Here is a 21960-nt window from a genome sequence, read left to right as displayed (position 1 = left end):
CATCTAAGCTGAGTGGAGCGGGTGGATAACAGGTCTGTGTCCACTCTGCAAATGCAGAACAGACACGGGCACAGCCCGCTTTACTCTATGGGCCCTCCAGTCCAATCTGACCAGACAGAAGGGGACGGATCCCCTTCTGTTTTTTTTTTTTAAGCAGATCGGATTGGAGCTGGGGGGGGGGGGGGGGGGGTTGTAAACCAATACAAGTCCATTTACATCTGTCACTCTATAGAGGTAAATGGAGAGACAGTTTGGGTCCGTATGAAGAACGGACATGCGGACCCGATCATGTGAAAGCCTAAAGCCTAAAGGCTGCTTTCACACTGATGCACTGCGCTACCTGCATCTTAACTGACCTCAATGTTCACTTCTTCCTCAGGATTTTTGCAGGTATCGCCAGCTGCTGCTGTTCTCCAGGTGGGTATGGCTGGCGGCTTCTGCTTGCTGTCCTCCAGGGCAGGTACTGCTAGTGGGCAGGGCCGCTGTTAGAAATCATGGGGCCCCATACAGCCTACTTGACGGGGCCCCCTTGACCCCGCCCACAACCCACCATGGCTCTGCCCACAATCCCCGCCCCTCATCCCGCCCCTGCCTCCACACTGTCAGGGTGGGGGGTGTCTGGAGCCAGGAGCTGGAACATGTAACATTTACAGCGCCCCACCAATCATAACTGCATCTGGATGGGAGAGATGTCAGTGTTTTGACATCTGTGCCCATTCAGTTTGTTCCTTCATACAACACCGACTTGTGTCCATTTACATCAGGCTACCTCTGATCTGTCACATTTAGGTCTGGAAAAATATGAAAGGATATTCTTTTCCAATTTTTTTTTCCCACCTGAATGGACACGGAGGAAGGTGGATATAAATGCACACAAGTCAGTTCATACCTGTAAACCTACATGGAGCTTTCAATCAGGTCTGCATGAAAAAGGACCTAATTGCAAGTTTGGGTGAAAGGTTATGAAAGGGGAGTGGTTTGAGGGTGGTAAAAAATGCAGCTTGGTTGTGTGTTTTTACTGTCCCTTCCCCCATCACATGTATAAAAGTAGCATCTCACTATGTGCTCATTGTCATTATCATTATGACGATCAGAGCACAGCAGGTGATGTATGGCTCTGTCAGTGTAACATGACTGTGTGGTGCTGACTTTGTTATGGCTGTGCTGAGATATAGTCTGTAACACACAGTCCAGCCAAATATCAGGAAAGTCAGCACCCAACAGCCATGTTACACTGACAGAGCCATACAGCACCTGCTGTGCCCTGATCATCATAATGATAATGACCATGAGCACACAGAGTCTGGGGACTGCACATTCTACAATAGTGTGACCTATCAGTGTGTGTGTATGTGCAGGGGACTGCTTGCCTGTGGACCACTGCCGTTGTACAGATTACTCCTGCTGTTCTGTCTGTCTCAGAACTCAGTGATAAGTCCCTCAAGCTGCAGCACTTACTGACTGAAGGGAGCCATATAACAGTAATATCCATCCGCCGGAGAGGCATACAGTGAGAAGGAAGTACTTTAGTTTGTGAAGGTATACTGAGAGCAGCATGCTGCACAGAATTGTATCCCTGCACCCGAAAATGGAAAAAAAGTCCCTCTTCTGCTTTCACCTCCTGGGCCCCTCTGGTAACCTGATGGGGCCCATGAAATGAATTTATATTGCTTATATACCTTAGCAATCAAGTGGATGTGGGTTAATATAGTTATTTAGCTTTTTTTTTTAGCTAGAAGTTAAAAGCTGCTTGGGCCCCCCCCTGCTGGCCAGGCCCAGTACAACAGGGCTGGTTGTACTGCCCTATCAGCGGCCCTGCTAGTGGGTACTACTGGTGGGAACTGCTGGTAGGTACTGCCAGTGGATACTACTGGGGGAATCCCTGGTGGCTGCTGTCCCAGATCACGGTTCCCGACCCGCCATCCCCAAGCATCAGTATGACAGGAGTATGCGGCTGCAGTAGAGAGTAGAGCTCATGCTTCCTGTATCATGCCGGGAACTGTCACAGAAAGGAGCACATTTGGTAATGCCCCACCTATGACAGGAGTCTGTGCTATACAGGAAGCTTTAGCTCTGGTTTCTCTAGCGATGGCTCCGTTCTTCACACTGATGCTCGGGAATGTCGGGTTGGAAACCCCCAATCTTGGTTTGTCAACCAGTTTTAATTATTTTGGCAACAAATTTTAATTTAGTTTTAGCCTTAGGACTAAAATGGCATTTTAGTTTTAGTCCCATTTTGGTCTTCTGCAATTGTTTTAGTCGTATTTAGTCGACTAAAATGTCTTGTGTATTTTGCAATATAGCAGCAGCATTTGTGCTCCCCTCACTCGCACGAATGCCACCATGTGCGCCTCCCCCCACCCCCAACCCCCACCCCCAACCCCCCCCCCCCCGGGAGGCTGACGGGAAGGTGGCGATCAGTGGCCTTACCTTAGGAGGTCAATGCTGCTCCTCGCTCCAGTTTGCCGATGCTGCTCCTCACTCCAGCTTGGCGAGGTGCCGTTGCTTCTCCTCACGGTCGAACCGGCATTGCTTCTCCTCCTAGCCGAACAGGAAGTGGGTCCTGAGACCTGATTGGCTGAGAGTCCTAAGACTCCCTGGCCAATTGGGTCTCAGGACCCACTTTCTGACTGGCCAGGAGGAGAAGCAGGAAGACATTAGCAAATATTAATTTGCTAATGTCACACATCTGGGTGGGCTCAGGGCGCAGTGTTCAGCCCACCCTTTTTTAAAGCCAATTAGAGCCTCAGTCTCTAATCATGTTCTTAAAAAAAAAAACCATTAAAATCCATGCATCTGGTGCACTGCATGTAGATTAGGAGCCCGGCGCATGGATTGAGGGGCATTGGCCCTAATGGAGTGCCCGCCACTGCTAAATCAAATAAGGGCAAACAGTCTCTTTCTGAAACTCCACAATAGAGAAGGGTCGATCAGTTTGACAAAAACCCTGCATAATGTGCAAAGCCAGTAGGTAATTGGAACATTGACAGTTTAGAATGGACAGATCCTTTAAAATTATCTGTTTTTCAGGAAAATTGCAGAGCTACTCCTTTCAGCAACTTAGAATAAAACAAAAAATAATAAAAGCTGAAACATTTCCAAAATTACCACCATAATCAGCTTTTATATTGTACATCCTGAACCTTACTGTAGTTTGCTGGGCCTGGAGTCTTTTCTCTTGTTCCTTGATCCGCTCACTTTTCATTTCAATCACAAAATGCAGACTTTGCAGCTCGTGCTCCCAGAATTCACCAGGGCTACCATGGTCCTGTGAATACAGCGTTGGAAATCACTGATAAATACTTCCAATCACTGCCGCCTGATGTGCTTTACCCCAATTCAGAACACCCCACCCTCTCTACCCCATTAGTGGTGGACGCTTTTTTTTATTATTATTAATGAATCCACTTTGGTAAGATTGTATACATTAAATCTAAAATCTGGACAATTCTAACTGAGCACAATAATGAATACATGCATAATAACACAGGTTACCTGCAATGAAAATCTAAATGATTGGTAGTTCTGGAGATCCACAAGGCTGAAATTCTCTCAGTGATCATCTTCCTTGACAACTTCAGTCATTTCACGGAGTTCTGATTTTTCCATTATGCAACTATAGTATTTTTATTTATTTTTTCAGCTATACATATGCCTGAAGTGAACCTGGTGGTTGACATAGCTCCCAACTGTCCCCGATTTCAAGGGATTGTCCTCGATTTGGAGCAATGTCCCTCCGTCCCTCTTTCCCCCTCATTTTGGTCTGAACTATATAGTTATATATAAAATGCACTTTTTATCTTTCAAAAAGGGTTTCCCAGAGCTAAACGTTTCATCCAAAATCTAAATTGCTATAATTGTAAGTTTTAAAAGCCAAAAGGAATAGCAGAGGTAAAAAAAAAAAGCCTTTGTGGATTTATTTAACCTTTTTTTGGGGTTAATTCTCCTTTGAGGTGTGGCAGGAGGCGTGTCCTATTTTTTCCCCCCTCTTACCTATGCCTACATACGTTTGCTAGTAGGTGTCCCTCATTCCCATCTCAAAATGTTGGGAGGTATGAAGGAGGAAATGGTGGTGGGTACTCAATCATGATGACGGAGTGTGCTGCACTTAGTGGACTTTTTTTGGTGGACAGGTTTTTGTTTGTTTTTTGCGATTTATCTTTTCCTTCCTTCGGGATAACTGTTATTATGGCTTCCGATGCTTCTTTGTCATCTCGTAGTCTTTTCCTAGTCCGTTCATGTACTTACACATCCTCGGAATTAAGATCTCATTAAACTTTCTATAATAAAGAGCTGTAAATCCATCCGGGCCCGGGCTTTTGCCCAGGGGCGGGTCTCTCAATGCCTCTCTAATCTCCCCTTCTGTGAAAGGTCCTTCCCAACATCTTTCACCTTCAGTGATTTTGGCTAGCTCCACCTTCCTCAGAAATGTTTGGTTTTATCTTCCTTTGAAGCTAATGTACCCCCTGTCGTCTCCACATCGTACAACTCTTTATAGTAGTTCGCAAATGTCTCAGCTATATCCCCTGTCCTATATAGTATAACCCCCTGTTTTGTTTGAATTTTTTCTAAATAATTTAACGACCTCTTTTTCTACAACATTCTTGCTAAATGTTTACTGGGCTTATTTCCCCATAAATATCTTTCTTTAGATATTTGATTAAAAGTTCTTTTTGTTTCCTGCTCCATCAGTGTTTTAAGTTCTTCTCTTTTTTGAACAATTTTTTGATAGGTTTCTCTATTTAAGTTTTGGGAAAATTTGTGTTTTAGTTCAGCTCTACTGATATCCTCCACTAGTTTTTTTAATTTTCTCGAGTCTCTCTTTTTTTTTCCTTGAACCCAAAGCTATAAGGATCTCCCGTATATAGGCTTTGTGGGTCTCCCACAAAATTGATTCGGACACACCCCCTGAGTTATTCAATAGAAAGTACTGTTCCAGTTCTTCTGCTATTATTTTACAATCTACTTCATCTCGTAGTAGTTCTTCATTTAATAGCCAACTCCCCCTATGTTTTGGTATCCCCTGTACCAGTACTTTCATTCTTAAAGGGGCATGGTCCGAAAATGTAGTGGTTTCTATCTTGGTTTCTATGATTTTTTCCCAGCATATTATGGTCCACTAATATATAATCTATTCTCGAGTAAGTCTCGTGTACGGGGGAATAAAATGTGTAGTCTTGCACTCTGGGGTGCTGGGTCCTCCAGGCATCTACCAACTGGCATACATGCATTCATTTCTTAATCCTTTTTAGTTGGCTACTACTAATCCCCCGCACACAAGGCGAACTGTCTACCCTTGGGTCAAAACAAAAATTTAAGTCTCCCATTAATATGACCTGTCCCCTTTTAAATCCCGCTAGTTTCTCTAGAATTCCCTCAAAAAAATGTCATCTGACTTTTATTCGGAGCATATATATTTGCTAGCATACATTCCATACCATTTAAGTTCCCTCTTAGAAAAAGATATCTCCCTTCTGAGTCAACCTGTCTTTCCTCTAATTTAAACTGTATATTTTTTCCAAACCCTATTGCTACTCCTCTTGCCCTTTTCGATATTGTATCTCCATAAAACCTTATAGGATAATGGGTTGAATACAGTTTCACTTTTGATGTATGGGATAGATGCGTCTCCTGTAAATACACCACGTCTGCCCTCATCCTTTTTAGATCTCTCATGATATTATGCCTTTTACTTGGGGTAATAAGCCCTATTACATTATAGGTCAAAAAGTTTATATCTATTCCTTTTTTCATCCTTTTTACCAGGTTTTAATCTTATCACAACTGCTTTTCTCCACATACACATTATTAACTGAAGGGATCACAACCGTCAATAGGTGGTTCCAACACAATTAGGTGCAGCGCCACTTGGAAAGTGGGCATGATCTGGACAGGACCACCCAAAAGAAAGGTGTGCCATGAATTGAGGTGATAAGTGTCCTGGGGACTGGGATGAATATGTTGGCAAAATACATTTAATATGATCTCAACAGTAGCACATATCAGGTTGATTCAGGTTAGAGGATCAAATGCAGGTTAGAAAGAGGTCAAATGCACTTGTCAATCAATTCTGAATGATCTCAAACATCTTAAATGGGATGTTAGATTGCAAGCAGAATGGACCTGAATGCAAGCCTTATTTGCCCTTTGACATGAGCCCAAAGTGCTCAACTCAGGCCTAATGCTGAGGATCCCAAATCTTGTGGGATGGCACTCCTGCACAATTACCTAATTTCAAATAGATGGAGATTAGATCATTTTTAAACTCGTCGTCTTGCCCTTTCCTGGTGGGCACTGAAACCCACATACCACAGCAGCAAAGCAAAAGTGATGACCTTTTGGTCAGTGTGCCATCATTACCCTTGCTGAAACATCACCCCACACTGGCAAATCTGACATCTGTGTCCCAGCACAATACAATGAATTCAATCACACATTCCATAAACCGGTATTACATACTGAAATATGTAAGTATCCGGTTTAAACTTTTGAACCTATTAAAAAAAGGCACCTCCTGCACTGCCAGGCATTTTCTGCTGAAAACACAAGTCGGCGCCTTTAAAAATTCCTTCCTGAGCGATTACAGGGAGGCCTGGAATGTGGCAGCGCACCTAAGTGTGGACAGATTACCAAAGGGAAAGGATTACTGTACTGTGCCCTGAAATAACTGTTTGTGTGCGAAGCACATTGGATAAAGCACACTTCAATGAAATAAACAGGACCTACCCCGAGTACAACTTCAAAGCCAAGAAAGATCATTTCATTATGCACGTAGACAATAGTTTGTTTTAATAAAATCCAAACCATAATAAAATTGCCTGATTTTTTTTTTTTTTATATAGTGTGTGGAAAGGTTAAAACATCTGTCAGATTTCTATTGCGGTCTATGTCCCCACTAGGGATTTTTTAAAATCTGAAATAAAATTATTTAAGCAGGCTAAACACGTTCCAGAGCATTTATGTTGACATTTACATTTACAGCAGTACCACATCATAGTTGAGAATAACAGAAGAGATAGCACAAGGTATTTTTAGGCCCAATCCTGATTCAAAGAAGCATGACATCCTATCAAAACGCTATATTCCTGTACTTATACAAATACATGCAGTCACCCATATGACTTTGGCTATCCTTTTGTAATAGAAAAATAACACGATAACTCCAAGATCATACCAGCAGTCTATTCAAAACAAGTTCCACTGGTGCTAGTCCACGGATGCCCAACCATTCCCACCCCAAACCTTGTCAAACTTAGCAGGACATGCTGATGCTGGTTTGTGACACATTTATAATGGAAAGTAACCCCCATGTGGTCTATCCATTCCTTGGGGGGGAAGGAGAAGAGGTACTCTTCCAGTGCTGGTAGAATTTTGCATGCTTGAGACAGCATTTTGGACACAGCTTCCCTAGTGGCACTACATCTAGTATAGCCAACACATCAGTTACAAGGGTAGTTTGAAATGCTTGATTAATCATGTTTATTATTATTATACAGGATTTATATAGCGCCGACCGTTTACGCAGCGCTTTACAACATTGGGGTAGACAGTACAATACGATACAGTTCAAGACCAGGGGAATCAGAGGGCCCTGCTGTTTATAGCTGTCTCCTAATACCTCTGTAACTTGGGGCAGCACCAGAGCATATGGACCAATCAGGTCAAGTATCAATCCCATTTTATGTAATTTAAAGTGGTTGTAAACCCTTATATAGCGGCAACACTTTGGACAAGGTGTCTGTTATGTACAAAATTTATTATTTTTTTCCTCAGAACAGTAAAGGGGTTCTGAGGGCTGATTATGTAGGTTTAACTGGGGCATCAGTTTGGCTGGGCTGTGTTAGAGTTCTGCCTGGTCATGTGTACAGTTAGGTGCACATGGCAGGCCCAGAACCAGGCCTGGTTGGATGCTTTAGGTATCAGCGTTCCCTGGAACCAATCATTGGGTGCGTCTGGCCCCGCTGAGGAGTCTGGGGAAGGGTACTTAAGATGTTGAAGTCATGTGTTCAAGGCTCGTTCGTGAGGCCATAGCTGACTATTCCTGGATCTGGACCGGGGTAGCCCCGCGAGGGGTCCCGGTCACGGGAGCGTATCCTGCCCTGCAATATGGTCGGTTTGATTAGCCCCATTAGACCCATATGGTCTGGGGTAAGGATCCATCTGTTCCCGAGTCTTGGAACTCGGAACTGGCTGGTCCGAGGCGCAGTAACTGGAGGATTCAAGGCGTCCGGGTGTGCTCTCAACTTGGAGAGGCACCGCAGCCCGTGTAAGCGATCGGGGGAGGACAAGCTAGCATCCCAAGAAGTGCCTGGTTGCTGGGTTGTCAAAGACACTAACGAATCCATGCTTTTCCAGTACTGCCAAGGAGACAAAGAATGTTCCAGGTACTGAGGAAAGGCTCCTGTTCATTTTCGGTTGCAAGTTTTATTTAAGGTCAAAGACTTTGCAAGTTTGGATCAAAGTGCTGACTGCCATAATCTCTGGCCAGAGATTTGTTCAGCCTTGAAGCGCCCAGCTGCGAGTGGCTATTCTCTGGGTTGTATTAGAGACTTTCTGGTGATTAGCAGTTCAAGGTGCCCGAGTTTCTTCACCCTTGCCCTCTGTTCCCATACGAGACTGTGTTTGTTGGATGTTACCCCTGCAAATAAAAACCTTTCTAGGACTTTTTTTTTTTTTTTTTTTTATATATTCTTTATTTATACTTCAAGGAGGTCTCAGAGTCAAATTACACACATCTTCATAGTTACATACAAGCATTCATTGGTTCTCAGCCCATCTTATTCTCTACCAAAAAAGTACTATTTCCCTAGATTAAATAACTGAGAACCCTTTCTTATTTATCTCTGCTGTTATTAAGTATTCCACTTTCCCTCCTTTTATTTAAATTTTTTCCCCCTACCCTCCCCCCCACCAGTAAACAAATAAAAAAAAATAAAATAAAAAAAACGCCCATCCTGCCCCCCGCGCATACAATTTACTCAATCCCCCTACATGGTGGTTTCCTTATCTTTCCCTGTTCCCCAGCAATTTCTTTCCCTCCTCTGAAGAAAGGAAAGCGTTCCATACCGCCCATATCCTGGTATACTGCTCACTTCTGTCCTGGGCCGAGTATATTAAATCTTCCACAGCCCCCACCTTCCTCACTTTATTTAACCACATTGCTATTGTTGGTGGTTTAGAATCTTTCCAAGCACGGGCAATACATCCCTTGGCCTTATTAACCATGTGACACAGTACCGAGCTCTTATATTTTCTTATTGGAATATGTGAGAGGTGCAACAGAAAAAAAGCTGGGTCGTCCAGTATTCGATATTCTGTAAATTTTTGCATAATTTTTTGCACGTCTCTCCAATACTGTTTGATCCTGGGACAGGTCCAGAAAATATGTAATAAAGTCCCCCGTCCCCCGTTGCACCTCCAACATTGATCTGAAGCTCCAGGGAAGAACCTCTGGAGCTTCGATGGAGTATAGTACCACCTCGTCAACAACTTGTAGTTTAATTCCTGAATTCCAGTGAAGATTGATGAGTTTAACGAGAGGTATATCATCCTCTGACGTTGATCTAATGAGAATGTCCTGTCCAGGTCCCTTTCCCACTTTACAAAGCATGGCCTCTCATAATTATCTGGGGGGGCTATGAGCATTGTGTATATCTTTGATATCGTTCGAGACAGAGGTTCCTTCTCTTCACAGTATATTTCAAATCTAGTTAGATCTCGTTTATAGTTTATTGCTGGACCTAGTGACTCAAAAAAGTGCCGAAGCTGCATTGCCTGCCAAACCTTCACTTCAAATTGGCCCCCCTGTTGAGTCAATATGGTCACTGTTGGCCACGAATTAGATTGCAGAAAATGTGATACCTGCATATAACCCTTTTCCCGCAAGCTCTTAAAGTCCCTTCTCTCCATTCCTGGTTTAAAACTGGGGTTACCTAGTACCGGCACTAGTGGGGAGTGTGCTGACGAAAATTTAGGGTTCTGACTAGTTCTAAACCCTATTTGCAATGTTGGGCCTATAAGAGGATGTTTTTTCATGGATTCTGGTAGTTTTGTATAGCACCAGATCGCTCTTCGAAGAGGTACTATACACATTTCTTGCTCTAATTCTATCCATATCTTAAGTTCTGTATGTCGGCACCAATCGATAATCCTCCCAATATGAACTGCCTTATAATATTTAAGTAAGTCTGGTACTGCTAAGCCTCCGTCTCTTTTTAGCATGGTCATCCGGCTTCTACTGATCCTTGGTCGCTTACCTGCCCAAATAAATTTTGTAAACACCGTGTCTATTTTACGAAAGAAAGCAGGTGGAATTTCTATCGGTAGGGCCTGTAGTAAATAAAGAAATTTTGGCAAAATACTCATTTTAATGGATTTGCAAGCGACCAAACCATGAATGCCGTCCCTGTTGCCATTTCTCTAACAATGTTCTAACTGCCTTAAGGAGCGGAGGAAAGTTCATCTTAAATATCTCCTCTATCTTTACTGGGATCTGTGTGCCCAGGTATTTTAGGGCCGTCCCTACCCATTTAAATTTAAAATTGGATTGTAACACTTGTTGTTTTTCCCAGGGAAGAGCTACCCCCATTGCTTCTGACTTTGAATAATTGATTTTAAAATTTGCTAATGCTCCATACTCTTCTATTTCCTTCATTAAATTTGGCAGTGAGATATGTGGACTAACCAGTGAAAACAGCAGATCATCTGCATAAGCCGAGATTTTATAGCTCCCATCTCCAACTTGTAGACCTCTAATATCTGGATTTAGCCTAATTTTATTCAGTAATGGTTCTATGGGCAAACAGCATAGGAGAAAGTGGGCACCCTTGTCATGTTCCGTTTGAGATTTTAATCGGCTCTGAAAGTACCCCATTGACTTTAACCAAAGCTTGCGGGGAGGAGTATATTCCAGATATCCACCTTATCATATGCTCACCTAGTCCCATATGCCTCAGTACTTCAAACATAAACCCCCAGTTCACCCTATCAAATGCTTTTTCTGCATCTGTACTTAAAAAAATAGAGGGTATTCTAGTTTGATTGGCATAGTGGACCAGGTTGAGTACCTTAACCGTGTTGTCTCTCGCCTCCCTAGTAGGGATAAACCCTACTTGGTCTCGATGTACCAGTTGGTTTAATAATGGTTGGAGGCGAGAAGACAACAGTTTGGTAAAGAGCTTCAAGTCACAGTTTAGCAATGAGATAGGCCGGTAACTCCCACAGTCCGCGGGGTCCTTCCCTTCCTTTGGAATTACAGAGATGTGCGCTCTAAGTGCATCCTGGGGGAGGGCCGCCGCTTGGCCGATCGCATTAAAGGCCTTTAACATATGCGTACCTAAGGTTGGGAGGAAACTCTTATAATACTGGATTGAAAATCCATCCGGCCCCGGTGCTTTCCCCTGCTTAACTGTTTTCATTACTACATTTAATTCCTCTATCGTTATAGGGGCTTCCAGTCTACTACGTTCCGTGGAAGAGAGCCTACATAGGCCTGCTGCTGATAAATACTCCTTCATTTTAGCCTGGGGTACTCGGGGTAGTGACAAGTTGTATAACGAAGAGTAGTATTCTCCAAATCTCTTAGCTATCTCACTGGGTCAGGAAATCAGACGTCCATTTTCCCCTTTAATATGAGGGACATAAACCATCTTCCCCTTTTCTTTAAGTTTCCCTGCTAATGCTTTACTACACTTATCCCCTAGTTCATACGTTATTTTCCTGCCGAACTGGATTGCCGCCTTCGCTTTACATCGGAGGAGATCGGTCAGCTGTCTCCTCAGATGTGCCAACTCATTTCCTATAGATGTAATTTGTATATTCTTGTGAAGAGTCTCCAACTTCTGAATTTCGTCTACTAATTTTACCATCTGTTCTTCTCGTATTTTTTTTAATCGAGAGCCATGTTTAATCAGCACTCCTCTCATTACCGCCTTATGTGCCTCCCATATCATGCCCGGGTCGATCCCCGGGGTGTCGTTTATCTGGAAGTACGCTTCCATTTCTTTCCCTACATCTTCCCGTATTTCGGGAATCTGCAACAAACTTTCATTTAGCCGCCATTGACGCCCCTTGGATAGAGCCGGGCCCGACATGGATATCTGTAGTGTCACTGGTGCATGATCTGACCAAGTTATATTTCCTATCTCTACTTTCTGTACTGACGGCAGTAAGTAATGGGGTATCAAAAAGAGATCAATGTGGGAGTAAAGTTGATGCGGGTTTGAAAAAAATGTATAATCTCTCTCTCCTTCATGTAACAACCTCCATACATCCACCAAATGCATCTCTTGCAACTTCCGCACTATCTTCCCTCTGACACCCTTAGGAACTGATGAGACTCCCGATGACGTATCTTCCTTAGGGTTTAGTGGTATATTAAAATCTCCACCTAAGATCATTTTCCCTTCTGCAAATTCCATTAATTTAGTCAGAGTTTTACTTAAAAAATTATCTTGATGTACATTTGGCGCATATACAGTGGCTAACGTAACTTTTGCCCCCCCTATTTGTCCCTTTATAAAAAGGAAGCGTCCATCTACATCTTTCCACATATCCAGGAGAGCCCAGGGTACCCGGTTCGAAATTAAGATGGAAACTCCCTTAGACTTCGATATTTGATTGTGTACATGGTATGCACAGGGGAAGAATCTATTCTGGAGATACGGAAGGTCGCTCTTTTTAAAGTGTGTTTCTTGTATGAACGCCACGTCCGTACTGGAACGTTTTAATTCATTAAGGAGTATTTTCCGTTTCTCCGGTATATTCAATCCTTTTGCATTTATGGAGGTTACCCTTATCCCCTCCATCTTTCAGAGGGCTATAAAAAGGCAGTAGTGGGCAGAAAAAAAAGAGAGAAGAAGAGAAAAAAAAAAAAAAAAAAAAAAAACACCCCAATCTTTTCTAATCTAAATCTAACACCCCTCCTATCCTATCAACCCCTAAGAGAGGCACCCCGCTCTGAACCTCCAATTATATGGTTCGCGTGGGTGCAGACCTATTTAGGGGGTTGGCTTGAATCGGCTAGAGTGCTCTACTCTGCTCTACTATACCCTCCCTCCAGTCTCCCCCTTTCTCAACCTTTACTTTCTTCAACTACACAACACATTTTATTTCCATATTGGGGGTAAATCCCATAATTTACTATCGTAGTCCCCCTCTCTCTCTTCTCCATCTTTCCTCCTCCTCTCTCTATTCCTCTAATCTTTTTCCCCCTTTTTCCCCCCCCTCCCTTCCCCTTCCTTCCCCCTCCTTCTCGTTCCCGGGCCTCCCTCTATCCTCTCATACTCTTATCTTTTATCCTTTCCCCTGTCCCTTCTATATCTTCTCTTCCCTTGGCTTCCATCTGGTGATGCCCCAACAGCTTGCACCATGGGTTCTAATCCCACCAGCACATGCCAATCCAGGGGCAGAATCCCCCAGATGGGGGACCTCCGGGTACGCCGGGTGGAGACAATCCAGCCCCACTGCGGAGACACTCCCCAATCCCCAGGTAACCAGCCACCAAAGGCAAAGTAACCACAGCCCTGTCTAGGGGAAAATTGTGTGACATTATGCACTGATATATAAGGAGGAGCACATTTATGTGCAGAGATACAGAGGCATATAAACAAATTCCGAGGTTCGGCTGCCAGGAGATAGCGATCGAGCGACTTAGCTTGTGTGCCCAGAGAGAGGGCTCTGCGTGCCAGCTGTAGCACGCCTGCGATAGGTTCACCATCGCTGCTCTAGTCCTTCATAGTTTTACAGAAAAGCTGCATTGTTGCATTGTTTCAATATTCTCTCCACTTCTGTTCCAACAGGAAACGTGGATACATTTGGTTTGGGTGCTAAAGTTTTCATAATCAGCCAAGTAATTAAAACTTGGTTGGTTACCTGATACTAAATATCCGCTGGAGATGCCAGCTCAGCTTTCTGTCTTGCCTAGCTCTTGGTTTCATGTCAAGCGGCGTGATCCCCTACCCCAGTGGTCATCAACCCTGTCCTGAGGACCCACTAAAAGGCCAGGTTTGCAAGATAACTGAAATACATCACAGGTGATATCATTTGCTGCTCAGTGATTGCACTATTCTAGTCTGCATCTCCCCAAGGTAATAAATAAAACCTGGCCTGTTAGTGGGCCCTGAGGACAGGGTTGATGACCACTGCTCTACGTAATTTGCCTAGCAAATTGAAACCTTTTTTATTGGCCATTTGTTGCATCATACAGAAAATAAGGGTAGGTGAGACAGAATTCATCAGGAAGATTTTGTGCTGACACCGCGTGCTGTAGCTGCAAATAATAGAAGTACATGTGCTGGGGGGGGGGGGGGGGGGGGGGGCAGGTCATTTGAGATTGTAAAGTAATAAACGGTAACAACATGCCTCAATAGAAAAATATTTTGAATGTATGTAATCCCATATGCTTGCCATTTGGGATTGCCATTCATATTGAGTATGGCCAGAAAGAGTTTACCAAATAGGGCTATAACATGTATAGCCAGGAACCCCTTGCAACTGTTTAGCTTTCATCCAGACCTTATGCATGAGACAATAGGTGGGAAACGACCTATTCGGTTTGGCAAAATGTTGATTCTAAACCTTTCAGAAGTGAAAGTGAGTTGGTAAAATACAGAATGATTTACATGGTAGAGTCATGGGCCTTTCACCAGGTTTGTACAATCCTGAGCCATTCCAGTAACCAAGTATTGAAGTTGCACAACCATGCAATATATCCATGAGTTCAGAAAGGCAATACCCTCATTATTCTTTGGGTATTGTAATTGCTCAGGTCAGACCCTGGGCAGGCTTATTTTCCACAGCAAAGTTTAGAAAATTGAATTCAGTGTACAAAATATTTTAGGAGGCAAAACCATTGGGGTGTTCTGTAGAAAACACAAAAACTAAGGCATGAGTAATATTTTAACCATATTGGCCCTACCGATCAGAGAAATCCATAGTTTTTGCCACAGTAGGAAAATAGTAGGCTGAATATCTCTTGGGGGACTTCAGTGACAAGGTCTCCTTGAATCTCCACAATCTGCCCTTATTAATTGGGCATCATGAAGCCCTAATGCAAAATAAAAATGAAACAATGGAGAATCAAAACTCCCTTATAATGGAATGACCTTGGATCCAACTAAAACCAAATTAAACAGTTTGTTTTGTTGTCAGTATCTTGGCACAGATTGTTTTTTGGAGCAGTGACTGTGCTGCAGGATGGCTAGATACCTATAGCAATCTAAATATGGATTTACTAGGGTGAAGTCAATCTGTACTTTGCCCATGCAGGAATTTGGTAAGTGATGTCTACCACAGGATAGCATTCATGTAAAAAGGTGGCTATTCAGCACCAGTACTGAAATCAATATTAAACCTCAAAAGCAAACATGTACAGCTTGACCAATTTTTAGATGTGATGGTTTGCATTTGTTTTCATTTTTAGGCTTTCTTATTTTCATCTGATGATCTGGCCAGCAAGTCTGTTTTCACAAGAACAAGCTCTCTTGAAAATTGTATTCAGGATGAAACAAGCCTTTTATCACCGACAGGGGCCCTTACTATGATCAGTTTTTATTTATGCAAAACCATTATTTCAAAAGGAAGAACAACTGTTTGATTTAACTTGGTATACTGTATTAGCTGGAGTTTGGCTTCAATTTGTTATTGTATCTATATTTGCTAGTCCATCTAACGCTCCCTCCCCCCCCCCACGCTGGCAATGCTGCTGTCTAAAAAAGGTAAAAGTGGGGGCAATATAATACAGGAGGTGTGTTAAAACCACTACATCTAATGATTCTCAAGCTGCGATATATTACATTTTTGGTTTTGGGTTTAATACCACTTTAAAAAACGTATCCTTCCCTTCAGGCAACCTGTCACTGGGGTCAAAAAATGTAACCAAAAGCCCCTGTTAAAAGAAAAACAAACCTTTCAGAACAATAAGTTAGCTCTTAGTTGCCTTGAAGTAGACCTTGAATGCCAAAGGAAGATCTACTTCTCTGCCACCACCACCACCGCCCCAAACAAATAAGCTGTAAATAAAACTTTAACAATAAAAATTTTACAAGAAATATTTTAAAAAACGACTAAGCCGGGCCCTGGTTTTGGGTAGATGCGAGTGACATCACCGCCTCTCATTCTGCCTGCTGGCCACTCCAAATCCAATGAGAATGCACTCATTTGGTGAGCTGGGATACATTCTTGTGGTATGTCGAGGTCCCAGCTATTACAGGAGGCAGTGGTTAGGCATGGTATCTATCTATACTTCTTTTTTTTTTTTTTTGGGAGGCGGGGGGGTTGATGGACCCTTCGTCATGGAAAGTCTGCTTTTCTTTAAAGAGATCTGTGCATCTATACTATCCATCACTCCCAGGTGTGTCAGATAATGTGCTCCCCCCCCCTCGCTTCGGTTTCACCTTCAACCCCTACATCACTGTCAAACACAGTAGTAATGTAGAAGCTGGTAGAGGGAGCCACAGTTGCACAGCTGGAGACCAGACATCCAACACTACTGGACGTGTGTTGAAGATTATTTAGCCAACAGTATCTCATGAATACAGCAAGTGCAGCAGGCCAGTAAGTTCTAAATTACTTCATAGCCACACAGCATTTTATTTTTGTATTTCTTTATGACCTGACTCTTTACATTCTTCCACTTGGCTACTGGGACACTTTAAGTAGGGACTTGGTGTCCAGTGATACTGGTCCATTGTCATGGCATTGGGTACTTCAGCATAGCCAAGTATTATACCTCATCTTTTAGTAATTTAGGTTATGTCGCAGCAAAGTTGGTGGGGTTTAAAGCAGGTTAGCCATTTTATGGCATGTCGTCTTTAAATAATATGGTCAGTTGCAAGGGAATTTTTCATCGGAGACTGCCTGTACTAAAAAAAAAAAAAAAAAAATCTTGCAGATTTATTAAAGATAGGCAATAGGCTGAATGCTGACTGTTCTAACAGGCAAAGTTCTGGCACTTCCAGGTAGTGTTGGAGCTTATGGCTACCTTCTGGCACCACAGAGACCTGTTGGCCCTTAGGAAGAAATTTGCAGGAGATAAGAAGGTGCAGGCAAGCTTTGGCATTATGGGGAAGTGATGAAATATTCTCTGTCAGAACGGTCCAGCATTCCGAATATCTACAGGCTTTTTTAAAGGCCAACTTCAACTTTCTGTATAAAAATAACAAATGTACATATTTTTACAGGAAACAAAACATGCATTTATTATTTCTTGCACAGTAGCCTGCAGAGCATTGCACTGCCGATCAGTGGATTGTGGGTGCAATGTCAGGCTCCTGCATACATGTCCTTCAGCCGTCTGCCCGTACTGCTGTCAGTTTGAAAGCTGTGGGGCACTGAATTAACTATGAGCATGCTCATCACCCCCCTTTGAAGTTCATTGAGAACTACAAGCCATCTGCAGCGGTGGAAGACAGGACTTGTAGTTTTCTCATTCACAGATTCCTGTGATTGATTTATGTGGCTGTATAGGTGAAGCAGGTGCGGGGAGAAGAGCCTTGTTACAGGGAGGTGGAATTGCAGGGTAAAGGGAGAGATGCTGGTGCAAGGTACATGTCACACCCAAAATATGAGTGTAATGTGTAACATGCTCCAAAAGGTAATCTGTGGGTCATATCTTAATACTGGAGTCTCAGAGATACAAAATGGCAGCCTGTGATCCAACCTGCTGGCAGCTATGCAAAGACAAATAGCCTCACAAAGTGTTTTTCAAAAAAAAAAAAAAAAAGAAGAAATACATACATGTAAACTGTTCAAATCTTAAAGTGGTTCTAAAGGCAGAAGTTTTTTTTTATCTTAAGGCATCTTAAGAAAAAAAAAACCTTCTGTGTGCAACAGCCCCCCTAATACTTACCCGAGGCCCATCTCCAGCCAGCGATGTTGCACAAGAACCTGGGCTGCCAAGAACTCTCCCCTGTGATTGGCTGAGACACAGCAGTGGGTGCCATTGGCTCCCGCTGCTGTCCACCATAGTCAGTGAATGGGGGGGGGGGTGCCACGGCTCAGTTGCTGAATGGACACACAGAGCAGTGGCTCGTGTACTCATCAGGATGGAGGGGCCAGGAGCACGGGATCGGGTAGCTCTGTGCAGAACCACTACACAGAGCAGGTAAGTATAACATGCTTGTTATTTAGACAAAAAATTAATAAAAAATAAGCCTTAAGTATTATTTTAAAGTAGGGGCAAAGCACGGAACTTTTCAGGGGCACAGCATAAGCAAGAAATTTTCCACAAGATTATGTAAAATGTCAACATTTCTGGCTACTGAGCAGGGCCCTCTGATTTGTCATGCATTAAATAGTATTGTTACTGTACTGTCTGTCCCCACGTTGTAAAGTACTATGCAAATTGTTGGTGTAATAAATCCTGTATAAGAACATTTTAAAAAAATGGTTACTGTTCCGGGTTTATAAAATGTGGCATTTCATGTTTTGCTATAGGCACCAATTATACATGATGTGTATCAATATAATACCTGAATGTGTATTTTGTAGTCTTGATTTAGGATGGACTCTTCAACCCGTTTCATTTTCTCTTGGAAGGATGCCAACTGCCCATTTAACTCAGCAACAGTTTCCTGCAAAATCATGAATTAATTTACTATGCTTGTTTGATAGGGCAATATAAAGAACAATGGTAATATGCAAAGTACAGTAACCACAGGAACGGTTCAAGTCTATTCATGTTAATGCATAGAAAAATGCACCTGCATGATTTTTAACCATACAACACACCACAAGGCACAGAACATTCATATCTGTGCGTTACATTGCGCCAAAGCTCAGGTGGGTTAAGGCTTACTGTATGCGTGTGTTGGGGTGCTATTCAGAATAAATAACTTTTAGTTTTTATGCAGGCTTTTTAATCCCGAGCTTTGGACCAAGTCAGTAATGTAAATATGGGGCCTCTGCACTTGTAAATGCGCTTTCCATTCAGAACGTCACTGAGTACATCATCACTGCTCTTTGCCCTGCCTTACAGAATAAAGCACCGATAAGATCATGTCAACGGTATTTAATAGTCTGATTTTATCTTAACAGATCAGCTGTTTCCAGGTATCTAATCACTGCATACAACTTCACCCATTATTTATTAGCGGCATGTACCTATGTGACTTCATCCGTAACATTTTGTACGAATCAAATAAAACCTAGAGATTGTATAATCCAGTTGAATCTTTATCTAAATTGCTTTCTTTCCTAGCAACTGGAGATTAAAAGGGAAACTGTCATATAGGAGCTGTCAATGCGGAGTTGTTTTCAAAGCTGTACACTCTGGGTCTGTCATCGCTATTTTTGCTTCAATAGTTAGACTCTGACCTGAACAAATAGTTAAGTCAGCTGTCCTAACTACACTGGCTGTATTCTTGTTCTTGTTCTGGGACAGTGAATCACTGAGCAGTGAGACCAGGGTAAGAATGACACTGTGAACTTGCATCTTCAAAAGCAAGCCAGCTACTGTATTTTCATCCCAATGGATGACATCCTGAGACATTGAAACGCAGGTCTTTAAAACGACATGAGAAGCATATGTTGCCAGCACACCATGGATCCATTTAGAAATCCAGTGTTTTCATAAAGCATGTGATTATCACATGCCCTACGTAAGGGCCCTACTGAATTGTACGTACACGTGATCGCTTTAATAAAGGCTCTGGAAATTGAAATAAATCCATGCTGCGTAGGCAACTGTTAGACAGGATACTTTAGGTTATTTGCAGTCTGGTTGGTGAGTTGAGCTGATTTTTTTTTTTTTTTTTACATGTGTTGGCCTTCCATATGTTCCTTGCTGTGAAGGTCCGTTATAGGTGGGAGAAGTAGCCATTTGTTTGTACTGTTGGAATGATGGGGAGGGGACACACTGGACACCTTTGCTGCCATTTTGTTATATGCTGGGTGTCCTGTGTGCCCTTATGCCTTTAAGGAGGCGTAGGCACCCTTGAGGCTTACCTGCCCTCTATTTATCCATTATAATGCATGTGTAACAAATAAATACCGCACTGCCATTAGTGTGCAGCAGCTAACACAGCAAATTAAATAAATGGCAATACAAAGGAAAGATATAGTGTAGCTCTCTAAAAATACATATCATAACACGTGTATCTAGTAACACATAATAAGTCCAATTCAACTAATGCAAGAAAAGGAATAACCAGTGAAAAATAATGTGACTAATGGTGAATGTACAAAAAAAAAAACTTTTTTTAGTGACACTTGTACAAAATATAATGCAAAACTCATGTGAACGTCCAAAGCTGGGATGTATAACTTGAAGTGAGAGGTACCACCACCATAATTTAGGAGGCATACCGGAACGTTTGAACCCACAAGAACATATGTTCTGAGGGTCAAACAAGCTTTTATCTTTGGTAGTGACAAATGGAAATGGACACTGGAACCCTCGAGCTACTGCAACAGGAACACCCGAATATCCTCAGAAATCCCTTGGGATGCATCTCAAAGAGGGACGATGTTCAGATGTCCATGAAAATAGTAGGGGTAATAAGAGGGGGAGAACCGAAAGGGACAATAGCGTAATTCCATTTAAATGTGAATGAATTTTAATGAAGTTAGAAAACTTACACTTGGCAGAAAAAAAAACAGTGCTTTTTAAAATCAACTGGCGGCAGTGGAGTCCTTCCCGATGCGTTTCTGGTGACCCCAGACGATGTCCTTTGAGACAAAACGCATCTGAAAGGCCTCCAGTTGATTTTTAAAAGCGCTGTTTTTATCTGCCAAATGTAAGTTTTCTAACTTCATTAAAATTCATTCACATTTAACTGGAATTACGCTATTGTCCCTTTCGGTTCTCCCCCTCTTATTACCCCTACTATTTTCATGGGCATCTGAACATCGTCCCTCAGATACATCCCAAGGGATTTCTGAGGATATTCGGGTTTTCCTGTTGCAGTAGCTCGAGGGTTCCAAAGATATAAGCTTGTTTGACCCTCAGAACATATGTTCTTGTGGGTTCAAACGTTCCGGTAAGCCTCCTAAATTATGGTGGTGGTACCTCTCACTTCAAGTTATACATCCAAGCTCACCGTTTGGACGTTCACATGAAGTTTTGCATCATATTTTGCACAAGTGTCACAAAAAAAAGTTTTAAATTCACCATTAGTCACATTATTTTTCACTGGTTATTCCTTTTCATGCATTAGTTTTGGACTTATTATGCATTACCTGATACACGTGTTACGATATGCATTTTTAGAGCGCTACACTATATTTTTCCATTATAATGCATGTGCTTCTACAATGGAGGATCTCAAAAATGTAAAGATTCAGGACTGCAGATAATACTGGGGTGCCATGAAGTGGCTCTGCAGCTTACACACGTATTTGCAAACATGTGCAAACTATACCAGTTTTTATCCCAAGCTATCAAGACAGAATGATTTGGTTGTTTGCAGGCTGGTTGGTGAGTTGAGCTGGGAATTTTCTTTGGTTTTGTTCGACATGGATTGTCCTTCCATGTGCTCCTTGCTGTGAAGGCCAGTTATAGGTGGGAGCTGACTTAACAAACATACACTTATCAGTTCAGGGGTCCAGCACTGTCCTCACCCGGGCCAGTTCTTTGCTGGCCTTCACATCCCTGGCACATCATGTTTGATGTGGAAAGCTGGCTGTAACTTCCTGGCGTTTCACAGCTGTCTCCCCACTGTGCATGCACAAGACCCGCTGCACTTGCAGAGTGGTCCCGCAGTATCCTGAGACCTGTGACCTATCAGGAGGGTGGGGGCAGGAAAGGAGGCAGGGCAAACTTCCACTCTGATCACCTACTGTAGGTGATCAGAGTGGATGTGGGAGTGGGCACGCACTTTCAGAAAAAACAAAACAAACAAAAAAACTGTTCACTATAATGAGAAAGGAGGATGAGCGGAAGCTCACATTTTAGGTGAAGTTTCACTTTAAAGTCTTTCCACAAGCATCTGGTAAAAATAATTTTTTTTACACAAGTACCTG

General features: G+C 42.7%; 1 protein-coding gene across 1 annotated transcript in view; it reads right to left on the bottom strand.

Moving 5' to 3' along the window:
• CCDC69 (coiled-coil domain containing 69) overlaps nt 1-21960 on the bottom strand; it is an 89026-nt gene that overhangs the window by 4552 nt on the left and 62514 nt on the right. The window contains exons 6-7 of the mRNA XM_077468329.1: nt 18471-18572; nt 3149-3268 (exon numbers count right to left, since the gene is read on the bottom strand). Of these exons, the coding sequence (XP_077324455.1) occupies nt 3149-3268; nt 18471-18572 (222 nt within the window). The remainder of the gene's footprint in view (nt 1-3148; nt 3269-18470; nt 18573-21960) is intronic.

This window comes from Lithobates pipiens, unplaced genomic scaffold (genome assembly GCF_037356315.1).
Source record: "Lithobates pipiens isolate NorthernLeopardFrog02 unplaced genomic scaffold, aLitPip1_a1.2 Scaffold_8, whole genome shotgun sequence".
NCBI lineage: Eukaryota > Metazoa > Chordata > Amphibia > Anura > Ranidae > Lithobates > Lithobates pipiens.
Note: the sequence above shows the minus strand (reverse complement) of the source record. Positions and strands in the feature narration are given on the sequence as shown.